We start from the raw sequence: 17,706 nt of genomic DNA on the forward strand, positions 1-17,706 counted from the left end.
CCTCACGATCACTAATCACAACTTGAGGAAATCAGAAGACCCAGTCAGGCTGTTCTTTTTAGGAAGTTGCGCCATTCTTCGAGATTCACTGTGGCTGCTAAACTCAAATTTAAGATTATCTGTGGGATTTGCACTTACTAAAATTATTAAGTGAAATATATAAAATGATGAACATAAAATATAAAAACCAATTCAACTGAAGCAGTGACTTCCCAAAGCCATCCTAACACTTTGTTTGCACAAAACATTACACTTTTTGTGTATCATTGAAAATGCTAGTTCATCCCTTCACATCTTTTTTCAAAATGCTGATGTTTTGCATTCTTGATAGTCCGTCTTGTAAGGCTCTTCCAAATAAACTGGCTTCATTTTGCTGTGAGGCAACAGGCTGTTCCACCCCAGGATGAACTGTGGCAGATTTTGATCTGGTCTTCACCAAATCTTACCTGTTCAGTTGGGACATGAATGCAAAATAGCAATCAGCAACCACAAGCTGGTCAAGTATTCTCACCTTAATCTGTGGGTAATAAGCTCAGTGTTTGTACAATTGCCAATCTGAGATCAGGGAGTTCAGTGTTGTCTGGAGAATGAACCTAGGATCTGTGTACCTTTTATTGCTTAGGCACAAATTTAAACAACTTTCCCTTGTTGTTCATTCAGGGGATGTGGACATTGCTGGCTAGTCCAGCATTTATTGCATTTCCCTAATTGTCCAGAGAGCACTTTGGAGTCAACTACATTGCTTTTGGTCTGGACTCACATGTCGGCTGATGGCAGATTTCCTTCGCAAAAGGACATTTGTGAACCAGTGGGTGTTTCTACCCCCCTCCCCCCACCCCACAAACCCCCACCCCCACAATAATTGACAATAGCTGTTTTGTATTGTATTCAGATTTCACCATCCACTAAAAGTCCCCAGAACCTTTGCCTGGGTGTTTGGATGACTAGTCCATTCATGACTTCACCATAATGGCACTTCCTCTCCCCTCCTGAACCACAAAGAGACTCTCCATTTGAAATTTATTGATTGACATGCTATCATAAAAATAGTGAAGCAGGAGATCAGAAACTTCCTCCCCACCTCATCTATATTTTAGTGATAGTGTTGAGTGTGCCATAGGCACAGGTCAGTAACTACCCCCTCTCACAAACTCAAAGATGAATACATCTCCCCCTTTTCCCTTGATTTTTGTTTGTGGGAAAATAGGGATTCCCTTGGGACAAATATTTTATCTTGTGCATCAATATTCTCATTATCTGTGGTTAAAACAACTCAAAATGTTTTAGTTAGGACCAAGGATTTAATTTGTTGAGACAATACTGGCCTTAGTTTCATTCAGACTTTTCAGTGTCAGTTGAACCTGTCAGCTGCCTTATGGAACAGTTTATTTGTGTTGTGGATGAAATGAATGTTGACCATTGTTGCACTTTCAATGTGCTATTACAGAAGGAAGAATCATCCTGCAGTACAAAGAAATTGCCTCAGCTTTCAACCCAAGCCTGCAAGGAAAACTGTTACTTAAAGTGTTGATGTTATTTTTATATGTATGCAGTCTAGCATTTATTGTTGCTATTGAAAATGTAAGTAGTATATCTTTAGGTTAGTTTGTTAAATATTGGGCTTTCGTTGACCATTTGTATTTAATTATTTTCAGCTTTAGTCCTACCTGTGTTATAGAAGGACATAATGCTTATCGTTGCGATGCATGTAAAGAAGGATATGAGGGCCTGCACTGTGAAAGGTAAAAAGCCATTCTAATCATTGTATGTAAAATAATAATTCAAGGAGTTTTAAGAAGTGTTAATAAAATTAAATGAACATAGTATAGTAAATAATTCCAAGGCTTGACAGACATATTTTCGTTAAATAATATAATGCTTAAAATCTTTTTAATAAATCAACTCCTTATATGCATTAGCAATGAAATTAGGGGATAAAAGATAAAAGGATTGGATGGTTTAGGCTGGAAATTTGAGGGTGTGGTTTGATGCCAGACAAGTAAGAGAGCATGTTCCACTATTTGGATGTTGCAGTGGACGTTGGTGCATCACTTTATCATAGAATCTCTACAGTGTGGAAGAAGCACATGGGGTCCCTTGAAGAGCATCCCACAAAACCCATCCAGACACCCTACCTTATTCCTGAATTTCCCATGATTAATTCACCAAGCCTGCACATCTCTGGACACTGTGGGCAATTCAGCATGGCTAATTCTAAAAACCTGCATATCTTTTGACTGTGGGAGGAAACCGGAGCACCCTGAGGAAACCCACGCAGATACAGGGAGAATGTGCAAACTCCATGCAGACAGTCACTCAAAGTTGAATTGAACCTGGTGCCTTGACACTGTGAGGCAGGAGTGCTAACCACTGAGTCACCATGCCGCCCTTTAATATTGCTGTCCTCAAGGATTTTGGGTATTTCCAGTATAACAGAGAAGTTATTGGTTTTCCTGACGCAGGCCCTTTAAGAAAACAGTGAGACTGAAATTTTGTTGGACTGAGAATGCAGACACACTTAATGCTGCTTGTGGCCCTGCAGGCACCAGAAATGGTGGGCTAGTCATGGGTAATATCCAAACTTCTCTTATTCAAGGAAAGCTGTGGGACCAAAATGTTATTTTCTGGATGTGACTACTTTCGGGAAGAGGCTGTTTTCGTTAGAGAGAAGAAGGTTGAGTGGTGACTTAATTGAGACATATAAGATAACCAGAGGGTTCGATGGGGTGTACAGTGAGAGCCTTTTTCTTCGGATGGTGATGGTTAGCAGAAGGGGACATAGCTTTAAATTGAGGGGTGTTAGATATGGGACCGATGGCAGAGATAGTTTCTTTACTCAGAGAGTTGTAGGGGCATGGAATGCACTGCCTGCAACAGTAGTAGACACGGTAACTTTAAGGGCATTTAAATGGTCATTGGATAAATGTATGGATGAAGATGGAATAATGTAAGATAGATAGGCTTCAGATTGATTCCACAGGTTGGTGCAACAATGAAGGCTGAAGGGCCTGTACTGCGCCGTAATGTTCCATGTTCCATGTTTTATCTATATGGACTTCAGGAAGGCATTTGACTAGATTCCCCATGGAAGATTGGCTAACAAGATTAGATCTCATGGAATACAGGGAGAACTAGCCATTTGGATACAGAACTGGCTCAAAGGTAGAAGACAGAGAGTGGTGATGGAGGGTTGCTTTTCAGACTGGAGGCCTGTGACCAGTGGAGTGCCACAAGGATCGGTGCTTGGTCTATTATTTTTTGTCATTTACATAAATGATTTGGATGTAAGCATGAGAGGTATAGTTAGTAAGTTTGCAGATGACACCAAAATTAGAGGTCTAGTGGACAGCAAAGAGGGTTACCTCACGTTACAACAGGATCTGGACTAGATGGGCAAATGGGCTGAGAAGTGGCAGATGGAGTTTAATTCAGATAAATGCGAGGTGCTGCATTTTGGGAAAGCAAATCTTAGCAGGACTTATACGCTTAATGGTAAGGTCCTAGGGAGTGTTGCTGAACAAAGAGACTTGGAGTGTCGGTTCATAGCTAATTGAAAGTGGAGTCGCAGGTCAATAGGATAGTGAAGAAGGCATTTGGTACACTTTCCTTTATTGGTCAGAGTATTGAGTACAGGAGTTGGAAGGTCATGGTGCGGCTGTCCAGGACATTTGTTAGGCCACTTTTGGAATATTGTGTGCAATTCTGGTCTCCTTCCTATTGGAAAGATGTTGTGAAACCTGAAAGGGTTCAGAAAAGATTTACAAGGATGTTGCCAGGGTTGGAAAGCTACAGGGAGAGGCTGAACAGGCTGGGGCTGTTTTCCTGGACAGTCGAAGGCTGAGGGGTGATCTTATAGAGGTTTACAAAATCATGAGGGGCATGGATAGGATAAATAGACAAAGCCTTTTCCCTGGGGTCAGGGAATCCAGAACTAGAGGATATAGGTTTAGGGTGAGAAGGGAAAAATATAAAAGAGACCCAAGGGGCAACTTTTTCACACAGAGGGTGGTACGTGTATGGAATGAGCTGCCAGAAGAAGTGTTGGAGGCTGATACAATTGTGACATTTAAAAGTCATTTGGTTGGGTATATGAATAGGAAGGGTTTGGAGGGATATGGGCCGGGTGCTGGGAGGAGGGACTAGATTGGGTTGGGATATCTGGTCAGCATGGATGGGTTGAACTGAAGGGTCTGTTTCCATGCTGTACATCTCTATGACCCTATGACTGTATGAAAGGTGACTGGATCGGCAATGCATCCAATGAGTAAGGGTAAATTCCAGGGCCCTAGTTCCAAAAAGCTTCTCACAGGATTTCTGGGTTCACAGTTTATGTTACGAGTGCATTTGAATGTTACCATTCTCAAATACTGATTTTGTAAATTTTTAGGTGTGCACCTGGTTACTATGGTAATCCAAGAATTGAAGGAAACGCTTGTATACAATGTGAGTGTGATCCTATTGGTTCATTACCTGTACCATGTGACAAATTCACTGGTCAGTGTAGTTGCAAACCAGGAATGAGGGGCTGGACCTGCGATAGCTGCATGGAGTGGCATGCTCGCGAGGGCACGAGATGTATTTGTACGTATCCTAACTCATAATATTACTCAAACCGTGTGTGCTGATTTATTTCCATGTACGTTTTTTCCTAACATGATGAATTCAAATAGCTGGAGTTCATAAACCACACTGATATTGACTCATCTTAAGAAGGTTTTCAACAAATTCAGGTCGGAGATATGGCAGGATTCTATCCAAATGGCTTTCAATGTCAGTCCTCTACAATTTGATACTGACACTGTTGAAACAATTTCTAGCAAAGTGCAATTAGCTTCTCAATTCTTAAAGCTTCAGGATGCTACTGTTGCCTTAAGTGTGCCTAGTTTTCATCTTTTGATAATTCTAAGATGTTGACTTAAATGCTGATATATTCACAAATAAGAAACATATTATACCCAGAAATCTATTTCTTTCAAGCAGACATATTACAGCTGTGCACAACATTGATTAGGCCATTTTTGGAAAAGTGTGTGCAATTTTTGTCTCCCTCCTATCAGATGGGCGTTGTGAAACTTGAAAGAGTTCAGAAAAGATTTACAAGGATGTTGCTAGGGTTGGAGGGTTTCAGTTATAGCGAAAGGCCGAATAGGCTGGGGTTTTTTTCGCTGGAGTGTTGCAAGCTGAGGGTTGACCTTATAGAGGTGAGTAAAATCATGAGAGGCATGGAGAGGGTAAATAGTCAAGGTCTTTTCCTTGGGTTGAGGGAGTCCAGAACTAGAGGGCATAGGTTTAGGGTGAGAGGGGAAAGCTTTAAAAGGGACCTAAGGGGCAACTTCTTCACACAGAGAGTGGTACGCGTATAGAATGAACCGCCAGAGGAAGTGGTGGACGCTAGTACAATTACTATATTTAAAAGGCACCGGAATGGATATATGAATAGGAAGGGTATAAAGGGATATGGGCCAAATGCTGGCAAATGGAACTAGATTAATTTAGGATATCTGGTCAGCGTGGATGAGTTGGATCAAAGGGTCTGTGTCTGTGCTGTACATCTTTGAGACTGTCTGCATTAACCTTCCATGGCTTGGAAATGGTGGACGCTAGGAAGTCGTCTCCGTTAGGGAGGAGACTAGGACCCGTGGACACAGCCTGAGAATTAGAGGGGGTAAATTCAGAACAGAAATGCGGAGACATTTCTTCAGCCAGAAAGTGGTAGGTCTGTGGAATTCATTGCCGCAGAGTGCAGTAAGGGCGGGACGCTAAATGTCTTCAAGGCAGAGATTGATAAATTCTTGATATCACAAGGAATTAAGGGCTACGGGGAGAATGCGGGTAAGTGGAGTTGAAATGCCCATCAGCCATGATTGAATGGCGGAGTGGACACGATGGGCCGAATGGCCTTACTTTCACTCCTATGTCTTATGGTCTTATGGTCTTAAGTTTTGCAGTTAGTTTTCTTTATTTGGTGCACTTCCATGTTTTTATTTCTCAGTTTGTTTCCTCATAATTTTCCACTCTCTGTAGCTGCTCTGGTTTTCACCAGGCTAAAGATTAAGGCATCTGCATTGTCAGAAAACTCTCCAGAAATGGGTGTGCTAGTAGATTTGTAACGCTTTACTACAAAGGAATAATGTTAGCTCTTCATTTGACTTTGGTTGTATATCACAAATAAGGGTGGCCAACTTTCCTGAATTTGATATGAAAGATTTTATGGATTATTACTGAATTCATTGAAATAACTGACCTTGTTTTGATTTCCTATTGCGTGTTATCACTGAAAAATTATTTCCTAAAGAAGTAATGAGGACTTGACTTTCTGGAAAAAAGAAAACCTTCTGAAGCTGAGCTAGTCATTTTGAGTGGTTGACAATTTGTTTTTGTCATGGGAATTTTTTTTTTAACCCCCACTTATAAATGTAGGTTATAGGTTGAGGTTTGTGACGACAATGCTATAAAGGTTGAAAATAAGACCAACAGTAAAGGTCTGTCGCTATGGTGAGTTTTGAAGTCATACAATTGAAATGTACTGTTTTCAATAATAGTTGATGAATGATTAATATATTAGTAAGCATTGTTCTATCCATTATTTATACAGAGGTATTAACCTTTGGTTAACTGCTATGGACCAGACCTCAAAATATATGAAGACGATAGCCTATACCCTAACCTTTTCTTATTTTAAAGGCAAATGCCAGGAATTGCATTCCAGATGCAATTCAGTTCGTCAAACTACCAGATTTGAAGCAAAAGACACTTTATTCATACACTACAATTAAAATACAATAAAAGAAAGAAGAAATTGCAGTAACTTTATTGGAAAACATAACAGAAATTAGATTATTTAACTGCTAAACAGTAAATGCTACTATATAATAAGATCCTATAAACACACCATTGGCAAAGACACATTCAATAAAATACATCATGCAATTCTCCAGTCCAGGTGGAAAAACATCAAGGTGTGTGTGTGTGAAAAAGAGTAGCAGGGATAGATGTGCTGCAGTTTCCAAACCCAACTTCAAGCCCCCAGGAACTGCTACTGAAAGACAAAAAAGCCTGCGGAAGCTTCGCCTGACACTTTCAGGCTGTTTCTTTGTTCCAACTCTGAAAAAGCTAACAAGACCTCACAAACTGTTCATTTTATTGAATTCATATTGACAGCTCCACACATCTATCTTAAAACCTCTCTTCAAAGAAAAAGACCAAATATACCTCTTAATGCTAAAATATCATCACATAACTTCCCTTTGGATTTTTGAAAAGCCGCATTAATAATACATTCCCTTAAAAAAAAGATGCATTTCTAATTTGTGACTAATATCTGACCTGCTAAATAATTATCCACGTATATAGCCAAAGGTAATTTTTCATCTATTGTCAATTTCATTGTCATTGCTAAGTGTAGGATTGAGTTTATTGTTCAAATTGAATATTTTCCACCTTACTTTAGTTTATTTTCTCTCTCTGAGTTACTCTTTACGCTAAAATTAATGACAAATTCCACAAAGATAGTCCCAAGAATCTATCACCTCAAGAAAAGTGATGTATTATTATGTTAGGCTTACTGATTTTGCCATGTTGAGCTAATTATATATTTTGATGGAGTTTTATTCATTCAGCAATTGAATAATCAGTTCTCAGTCCCACTAATGATCTCTATATGATAAAACACTTGAAACTTGGCAGCATTGAAATAATGGTGTGACCTATGCCTTCGGTAGCTTGTTTCTAATAAGCTGCAGTCATTTTCTATCTTGTACAAAATTGCTAGTGGCATGAGTGCCTTAAGTTTACAAAGTAAGTGGCACAATTAAAGTTCTTAAATATATTTGGCCTTGTTGATGTAAAATTAAATTTAATGATCCTGCACCCCCAGCAGGAATCACTTTTCAAAGATAGTGAGAGCTGGAAGTAGAGCTAAATATCCATAAAGACGATTTGACCAAATGCACTATATTTATGCGTTGCTCCTGACAGGATCTGTGAAATCTTGAACTTACCTTCTAACATTTTCTCTTTACTGCTTAACAGAAATTCAATGATTTTGATAACATGAGGTAGGGTAGGAGACATTGCACAACTCGGAAGCATATGCATGAATTGCTGTCCTGAGATTTGAGCCATGCTTTTGAAGTTTGCCTTTTGATTTGTTTTGAAGTATCTGCAGTGTTTTAACATAGGGTTCAAGTTTCCTATTTTCACACTGATGAGTATCAGTTGTCAGCTTTGGAAAGTGCTACCATTTCACAGTTAGTTTTGAGATTGGTTGTACCAGACGTTTACCTTTCAGTTTGCATGAAATAAAGCAATGTTTAATTTTTTGTGTGATCGTCATAGCATTCATTAAGAAAGTTTATTATCATAGGAATGTTCTCAAATATGCTCGGGGGAAGAAATATTCCCCCAAAATAGTATCCAAGTGCGGGCAGCTGCAGGTTGAGAGAAGGCGTAGCAAAGGAACTGATACAAAAGTAAGGTGGATAGAAAAGGGAAGGAAATAAGGATAGAAACGTATTGACAAGTCAAAATAGAAGAAGAGACAAAGAAGTTGCAGCCTGTAGTTTACTGTAGAAAGTATGTGATGTAGTACATCTTGAGAACCAGATTAAAGAGAAGAGGCTATGATTTCAAACTAAACATGAAATGGATGAATTAAAAGAAAAGACTGGAGTTAACAAGTGGCAAATAACATTCATGCCACATAATATGCCAAGCAATGATCATATCCAATAAGAGATAATATGACCACTGTTTCATGACATTTGATGGTGTTACCAGCACTAAATCCCTCACCATCAATGTCCTGGGGATTGCCATTGACCAGAACCTCCACTGGATTCACCATATTAAAACGGTGGCTGCAAGAGCAGATCAAACTGCAATGAGTAATTCACCTCCTGATTCCTGAAAGTCTGTCCACCATCTACAAGGTATGAGTCAGGACTGTGATGGAATACTCCCCACTTGCTCAAATGAGTACAGTTCCAAGCTTAATTCCATCCAGGACAAAGCAGCCCACTTAATTGCACCACATCCACAAGCACCCACTCTCTCCACCAGTGATGTTCAGTAGCAGCAGGTGGTACTATCTACAAGATGCACTGCAGGAATTCACCAAAGGTCCTTAGACAGCACCTTTCAAACTTACAGTCATTTCCATATAGAAGGACAAGGACAGCAGATACATGGGAATACCACCAGTTGCAAGTTCCCCTCCAAGCCACTCGCCATTCTGACTTGGAAATATATTGCTGTTCCTTCACGGCTATCCATGCACACTACAAAACTGATAATGGTCATATTTCAGTCAAAAGGGAATAAAAAATTACTCTTTTGATTCATAACAATAAAGTCTTATTTTGTCATGTGGCATACAATGTGGAAAAGATATATATATATATATTTAGTTGATCTAAAATATGAGCATTTAATTGATGTTGTATATGAAAGTTTAATATTCTTGTACTTTATTACCATGTACAATAGTAACAATGGAACAATATTATAATAATAATTTGCTGCATGATGTGTTGAAATATATTCAAGACTGCAATCTATATTAATTATACAACTTCACTGAAATCAGCCATTGTTCCGTGAAATGTAGTGAAGGTTTGCTATATCAATGTGAAACAGACAGTGTGCATTTGAATTGATTATTGAGATTCTAATGCATATTTATTTGTTGTTGTTTGCTGATAGTCTAACTAGTTTTGTATTGAATAAATTTTACACCAGCTTGTGATGATGAATGCACTGGACTTCTGCTGAATGACCTTGAACAACTTAATCAGCTAATTACCAGGCTGAATCTCTCAGGACCCCTCCCCCCACCTTATAAAGTGCTTTATAGATATGAAAATATATCTCAGGAATTGAAGGCAAGTACATATTTTTTGTTTCAAAGTAGTTTTCCAAAATATATTAATAAAACAGATGAGAAAGAATAATCAAGACAAGTAGTCATTGTACTGAAAATATTAACTTGCTGTTTTTAATTTTGATGATATTACATCAGTATTTTTTATTACTTAGAGTCATGGAGATGTACAGCACAGAAACAGACCTTACAGCCCAACTTGTCCATGCCGACCAGATATCCCAATCTAATCTAGTCCCATTTGCCAGCACTTGGCCCATATCCCTCTAAACCCTTCCTATTCATATACCCATCCAGATGCCTTATAAATGCTGCAATTGTACCAACCTCCACCACTTCCTCTGGCAGCTCATTTCATACACGCACCATGCTCTGTGTGAAAACTTTGCCCCTTGTGTCTCTTTTATATCTTTCCCCTCTCACCCTAAACCTATGCCCTCTCGGTCTGGACTCCCCCACCTGAGGAAAAGACTTTATCTATTTATCCTGTTCAAGCCTCTCATGATTTTGTAAACTGCTATAAGATCATCCCTCTGCCACTGTTGCTCCAGGGAAAACAGCCCCAGCCTGTTCAGCTTCTCCCAATAGCTCAAATCCTTCAACGCTGGCAACATTCTTGTAAATCTTTTCTGAACCCTTTCAAGTTTCACAATGTCCTTCCAAGACCAGAAATGCACACAATCTTGCAAAAGTGGCCTAACCAATGTCCTGTACAGCCACAACATGATCTCCTAACTCCTATACCCAATCCTTTGACCAATAAAGGAAAGCATACCAAAGCCTTCTTCACTGTCCTATCTACCGTGAACTCTACTTTCAAGGAGCTGTACTCCAAGGTCTCTTTGTTCAGCAACACTCCCTAGAAGCTCACCATGACATGTATAGTCCTACTCTGATTTACTTTTCCAAAATGCAGCACCTCGCATTAATCTAAGTTAAACTCCATCTGCCACTCCTCAATCCATTGGCCCATCTGATCAAGACCTCATTGTATTCTGAGGTAACCTTCTTCGCTATCCACTCCATCTCCAATTTTGGTGTCATCTGCAAACTTACTAACTATCCCTCCTATGTTCATTTACAAATCATTTATACAAATGATGAAAAGTAGTAGACGCAGCACAGATCCTTGTGGCACTCCACCGATCACAGGCCTCAGTCAGAAAAGCAACCCTCCACCACCACTCTCTGTCTTCCCCCTTTGAGCCAGTTCTGTATCGAATTTGCTAGTTCTCCCTGTATTCCATGAGATCTAACCTTGCAAACCAGTCTCCCATGAGGAACCTTTTCAAATGCCTTACTGCAGTCCATATTGATCACGTCAAGCGCTCTGTTCTCATCAATTCTCTTTGTTACTTCTTCAAAAAACTCAATCAAGTGTGTGAGACATGATTTCCCAGGCAGAAAACCATGCTGACTATCCCTAATCTGTCCTCACCTTTCCAAATACATTTAAGTCGTGTCCCTTAGGATTCCCTCCAACATGATCAGAGTAGTGGGAAGGAGGCACAAATTTATTAAGTGCAACGAGGGTCTGCATGTAGGTCGGAGTGATTTCCTTGGAGTCACATCCCTGTGATGCCCACCATGTCATAGCTGCCAATTTTGATCTGCGCCACAAGCTCATTTACCCTATTTCTTATACTGTGTGCATTCAGATATAACACCTTCAGTCCTGTATTAACTGATTCCCTTCTCATTGTTGTTCATTTGTCCAGTGTCCTCAAGTTTGGTTGCTAACCTTTTCCATACACTCTGTCCTATTTGTGTCTGTGCTGGAGATTTTAATAATCTCTCCTGAGTTCTGCTCTCTTACCTCCTCCTTCAATTCCCCAATAACTAAGCCTTTGCCCCCCCCCCCCCTCCACCCCCCACACCTCATTTAGTTTAAAGCCCTGTCTACAGCCCTAATTAATGCCATTCACTTGGACCCTGGTCCAAATTCCTTGTATATTCAGGATTATTCTGCAAATGGTTTTGAATTGCAGAATTGTATCTAATGTTAGATCCTACGTTAAGTCTTACACGCGCAGAATGGTTGGTTGTCGGCAGTACCTTGTACGAACATCTGAAGGGAAATGTTTTTTGATATGATCCATCAGTCTTTGGGATGTACAACCTGCACGTCAGGCATCACATGAGTACTCAAACTGTTATACCACATTTATCATTTGTGTCAATGGCAGAATATCTTTTTGGTTCCACAGCAGCATCCTATTAGTGGCAAACACCATTTTGGTGGATGAGCAAATTGTAAAGCATTTTTCTTCTGTTGATGTAACCAACAAATTGTAAATATTTTGAGCTAAATGCAAATTACAATTTTGGATCAATTGAACCTTTGTAAGGCTAAGAGTCACAGGAAGGTCTAATTTTCAAAAACCAAAGGAGAAATATAAACATGTAACTTAGTGAAAGATTAAGAGTTTGAATAGACACTGTTATGATCAGGTGAGGAGGGGAAATTGGCTCTTTTTTAACCTTCTCAGTCAGTTGCAAGTAAAAATTGAAGCACATAACTATCAAGATCAAAATTAAAGAGCCAAGTTACAAGAATTTCTTGGAAAGAAGAAGTTTATTACCTGCTAATGATGAACAAAATGAAAACACAACATTAAAGACATACCCAAATGTATTTAATATAAAAGAGAATGATTTGTTATTGACAGGATGAATAGGTTATATCTTTTTTAAAAAGAAATGTTTGATTTGAACGTAGGACCAGTTGTTTAATTGTTGACTTACATTCTGAAGTAGTAGATCTTGAGGTCTTGGTGAATGGTTATAGTTCAAAGTCTTCCTCAATGAGAGGTGATGGTCTTGTGATATTATTGCTGGGCTATTAATCCAGAGAGTAATGTTTTGGGGACTTGGCTTCAAATCTTGCCATGGCAGATCATGGGTTTTGAATTCAATAAAAATCTGGAGTTAAGAGTCTAATGACCATGAATCCATTGTTGGTTATTGAAAAAAAACCTACCTAGTTCACGAATGTTCTTTGGAGCAGGAAATTGTTATCCCTGCCTATTTGGTCTTCATGTGATTCCAAACTCACAGCAATATGCTCTTAACTGCCCTCCAGGATAGGCTAGGGTGGCCTTGCCAGCAACATCCACATCCTGTAATTACTACTCTAAGAAGTTGCTTTTTCATTAAACATTGACTTCAAGATTAGTACAGGTATAGAACAAGAAAGAGGTCCATCTTCTTCTTGTTATCATTTCATTTTCATTTTTTCTCTGCCTTGCTGTTCAAAGCAACAATCGATCTCTGTATATTCCCGGGTCCACTCCATTGTCCTTTCAAGTTGAATACTCGATGTATAAGCTTTCAGCTCCCAATATTTGAACAATTTACAAAGAAGCAAAAGATACAAATTTCTTCACTGACTTAATTGTCTGGTTTCCTTGTCCTTGGATGATTTCATAATTTTAGTGTGGCACATTTAGTATATTTAATACTGTTTCACTTAGTTTGCCTCAATCTGTGGTTAGATATACACAGCAGCTATTTAAAGTCAGTATTTGTTCTTGTTAAAACTCAGGTATTGGCTATTAAAAATGAGATTCCTGATGAAGGGCTTATGCTTGAAATGTCAATTCTCTTGTTTCTTGGATGCTGCCTGACCTGCTGTGCTTTTCTAGCAACACACTCTCAATTCTGATCTCCAGCATCTGCAGTCCTCACTTTCTACTATTAAAACTGAGATGACAGAAGTTGAATGTTGGTAGTCCATGTTCACCATTATCATAACATAACACCTATTATCTTGAATGTAAAATTAAATAACACTTAAGGGTCTAATTCGAGCACTACTGGATGAACTCACTTGAAAGCAAACTTATCGACTTGGGGGACACTGAAAAGCAAAATGAGTGCTGGCTGCCTGTCAATTGGAGATGGGAAACCTTTGTACCTGCCACTGGAAGTCACCCCTCCAAAAACCACTGACTCCTTGGCTTTAGGGTTTTCGTTTCCACCAACAGCCACAGCATTTTCTGTAGCACTATTGATGGCAGGGGTTGCCGGTCCCCATTAGCGTTCCTGGAAAACTAATTCCCATATACTTAAATATGTTTTGATGTTATAGTTGTGATGTTAATGAAGATTGTTTTAAGTATATACCACAATGAATTGCCCACATTTCTTTGACATCAAAAGAGCGGTATTGTGAACTAGTAATTCCTAATGTCCTGAAAACAGAGATCTGATTCTCACCATGACCACTGTTGCAATTTAAATTGAATTGGTAACATTTGGGATTAAAAATTCATCTCAATAATGGCAACCAATGAACCATCATTGATGGTTGTAAAAACTCATCTGGTCCACTATTGTACTTCAGGGGAGGAAATCTGCCATCCTTATCGTGTCTGGCCTATATGTGACTCCAGACCTACAGTAACGTGCTCCTCAATCTTAACCATTCTCTGGGCATTTAGGGATGGACAATGAATGCTGATCCAGCAAGCAAAACCTGCACTGATTAAGAAAAACAAATTTAGCTTTAGGAGTACTGCCCACACCTCAGCTTGGTACAGCAACTATTCTGCTCAGGACCATAAGAAACTACAGGAAGTTGTGAACACAGGCCAGTATATCATGCAAGCCATACTTCCATCCATTAACTCCATCTGTACTTATTGCTGCCTCGGGAAGACAGCTAACATCACCAAAGATCCTTCCCATCTAATTATAATAATTTCCAACCTCTTCCATCGGGCAGATGATCCAAAAACTTAAAACACGTGCCAAGAAGCATATTCCCTGCAGTTATTAGACTTCTGGATGGACCTCTTAAGTTTTAAATTTAATATTGACCTTGCAATATTTGCACCTTTTTTGCAGCTATAGCATTTTATTCTTTGCTCTGTTCTATTACCCTAATGCACTTTGTATAGTATGATCTGCCTGTACTACATGCAAAACAAACCTTTTCACTGTACCTAAGCACGTGTGATAATTAAAAACCAAATCAAATCAAAGTGATTGGTAGTTGAAAGCTTCATCCGATTCATTAAAGTTAGTTGAGTGTTTTTTAATCAGAAAACTGTTTTCTGCTGTTATTATTTATTTATATCACTGTTTCACCATTACTGATCAGGCAGTAGTGTATTTTTCCTTAACCTGCCATTTTCTGCTAGTTTTTGCAAGAATGAATATTCTATCAGGTGTTGCCAATGACTGTTATGCGTCTAGAAAAGAATAAAGAAAAAGAGGGAAGAAATACTCAGTGGTCTGGCAGTAGATTTTTGCTCTGAATGTGAATAGTACAAGTCAGGTAATCTCTTGGTTCAGCAGACCCACCTTGGAGAAAAGTGCATCATCACACTCAGGAAGGAGACATGGATGCAGGATGGAGACAGGTCTAACATCTCCAGACAGGCATTAGAAGCACCCAGAGGGGCTAATGACTGCTGACATGGGCTGTTTAAAAATCCTGCCTTGATTCCTGACTGGGATTTTATCACAGTTGTTTCTTTTTAAACAGTCACTGTTATACTATGTCTATTACAGTTTTCACAATAATTAAAGAAAAGAATGCCAGTTGAATATACTGTATTTACATCTCCTCAATTACTTAATCTCTATAAAAATAAACATTTGTATTCATAATGGCCCATCAATGATAGTTAACCTTTTAATAGTGTTTCTGCACTGTCAATAAAATTGAGAACTTACAGCCTTCCTTGCACTCAACTGCAATATTGATTGGTTGTGGAAAGCATTCAATCATTATGAATACTATGTTAATATTATTTAGAATTATTGCAATAAACAGCTGTGGAAGTAGAACAGATTTCTTTCAACTCTCAAAGATCGACAAACTGTTTCATTCAAACTTCAAGAGAAGGACAATTGAAAGCTTAACAGAGCTAGGACTTCAAATATCTCGTCTACCCTTCAAAAGCGTTTACAACTTCTCTAGACATTTATAAAGGAGTCTATAGCACTTTTGCCATTTTGCAATCCAAAGTACACAGTCTCATTAATGATTCATTACTTATTTATTAACATGCATAAAACTACAAAGGTTTCTAATAGTGAAACGCTCACATCCGAACAGAAAAGACCTCTATTAATATGCTGGCATGACTTTAAAGAATTCTATGAGCAGACAATCATCATGATGAACCAACACCATGACCATCACCCCCTCCCCTTTCCTCATAATGTTACTTGTCTGCTGTTACATTTACTTTCTGATCCTCACAGGTGCCTACCAGATGTTACCTCTTGATCTTCATATGCTTATTTTCCCCAAATTGAATGCTTCTGCCTTTGTACCTGTGCACTGTGCATTGCTCCTGTGATCAGTTAGCTTTTGTTCTTCCCTGATGACCTGAACATGGACAGAAATCAGTAGCACTCTGCTGGTCCAAGCCTGGGAACCCAGCCCCTGCTGTGAGAATACTTGAGACTTGGACTCTGACAATTGGACTTTGACGTACACCCTATCCTGAAGTGCCCTGTGAAGCCAACTGTAGGGTCTCAGAGGTTTCTTGCACAGAGAAAGACACATGTTACCATGAGCAATGCAACGTATTGCTTTTAAGAAACAATACAATGTGATGTCACTGTTGGACAGAGATGCAACATGTTGTCCACTGAATGATTTTATTTAACAGAAAGAAGAGGTTGAAGCTAACAGACATTTTGTTGTGATGCCCAGAGATGACATTTCAACACCATTCACTACTCATTCACAGCTAAATTTCCAGATTCCACGATTGCACCCTGCCCAATAGCACATCTAAGTAGTCTTCAGTGCACAGCAAGTTTTCTCAATGTTACCATTGTCCCAGAAAAATCCAATTTTACTCAAATCAACAAGCAGCTTTTTCAGAACTGCTGCAATATGATTGTGCTTTTGAAATGTACAACCTCAGAAGTTAATTTTGTCTTTGGATGTGTATGTATGGCAGGTTAAATAGATTCAGCTATCTTTCTTCTATATTGACTTCTAAATATAAAACCCAAAAGTGATTAAATTGCTTTGTGACTTTTCCTGAATTATGGACTATGGTCTGTAAAAATAAATTGAAGCATCATTCCTAATGAAGGGCTTATGCCCGCAACATCGATTCTTTTGCTCCTTGGATGCTGCCTGACCTGCTGTGCTTTTCCAGCACTACACTCTTGACCCTGATCTCCAGCATCTGCAGTCCTCACTTCCTCCTATTAAAATAAAAAGCCATTCATTGTAGCTGTCAGAATACTAAAGAAGAATTGGGGTTTTACATTTGATAGCTTTAGTGTTTACAGTCAATATGAGTTCATAATCTCTTGTATACTAATTGTATTTAATGAATAAAGATGCTAACTCATTTGTAATATAGTTTCAATGATTTTTGTACTTAATATGAATGCCTCCTATAATTTGTGAACCTGTCCCTGTATCTGCAGTACCTCATGTCGCCCCAGAGAGCACCAGAGAGACTTCTACAGCTTGCTGATAGTAACCTGGACACATTAATCACAGAGATGGATGAGCTACTGAATAGAGTAAGGGACAATACAGTATTATGAATTTAACATCAAAATAGAGCTGAAATTCTGTTTGTTTTCAGCACATACAAGGTGATCTGATAAGAAGATTCAGAGCTGATTTATTTACATTTTTTAATATTATGTGACATAACATTGAAATGAATATTTGCATTAGCAATCAGTCTATACTGTATTCGTTTTTTTAAAGCCTTCAATAAATAAATATTAAGACTAAATATATAAGCTGACTGAAAATTACTTTTGCAATCATCTCAAGGTTTTAACAGAGAGATAAAGCATCTTCTAATTATTATATCTTTCTGAATAAATTCTAC

The 17,706-nt window shown here is 38.7% G+C and overlaps 1 protein-coding gene across 4 annotated transcripts in view; it reads left to right on the forward strand.

Annotated features, from left to right (window-relative positions):
* The window catches only part of lama2 (laminin, alpha 2), a 393,314-nt gene that overhangs the window by 280,903 nt on the left and 94,705 nt on the right, over positions 1 to 17,706 (forward strand). For 2 of the 4 annotated variants that reach the window (XM_060851112.1, XM_060851132.1), the window contains 4 exons: positions 1,656 to 1,742; positions 4,388 to 4,581; positions 9,739 to 9,881; positions 17,288 to 17,386. In XM_060851112.1, the coding sequence (XP_060707095.1) occupies positions 1,656 to 1,742; positions 4,388 to 4,581; positions 9,739 to 9,881; positions 17,288 to 17,386 (523 nt within the window). The remainder of the gene's footprint in view (positions 1 to 1,655; positions 1,743 to 4,387; positions 4,582 to 9,738; positions 9,882 to 17,287; positions 17,387 to 17,706) is intronic. The other 2 variants (XM_060851122.1, XM_060851139.1) reach the window with 1 other exon arrangement.

Source organism: Hemiscyllium ocellatum, chromosome 3 (assembly GCF_020745735.1).
Source record: "Hemiscyllium ocellatum isolate sHemOce1 chromosome 3, sHemOce1.pat.X.cur, whole genome shotgun sequence".
Taxonomy (NCBI): Eukaryota; Metazoa; Chordata; class Chondrichthyes; order Orectolobiformes; family Hemiscylliidae; genus Hemiscyllium; species Hemiscyllium ocellatum.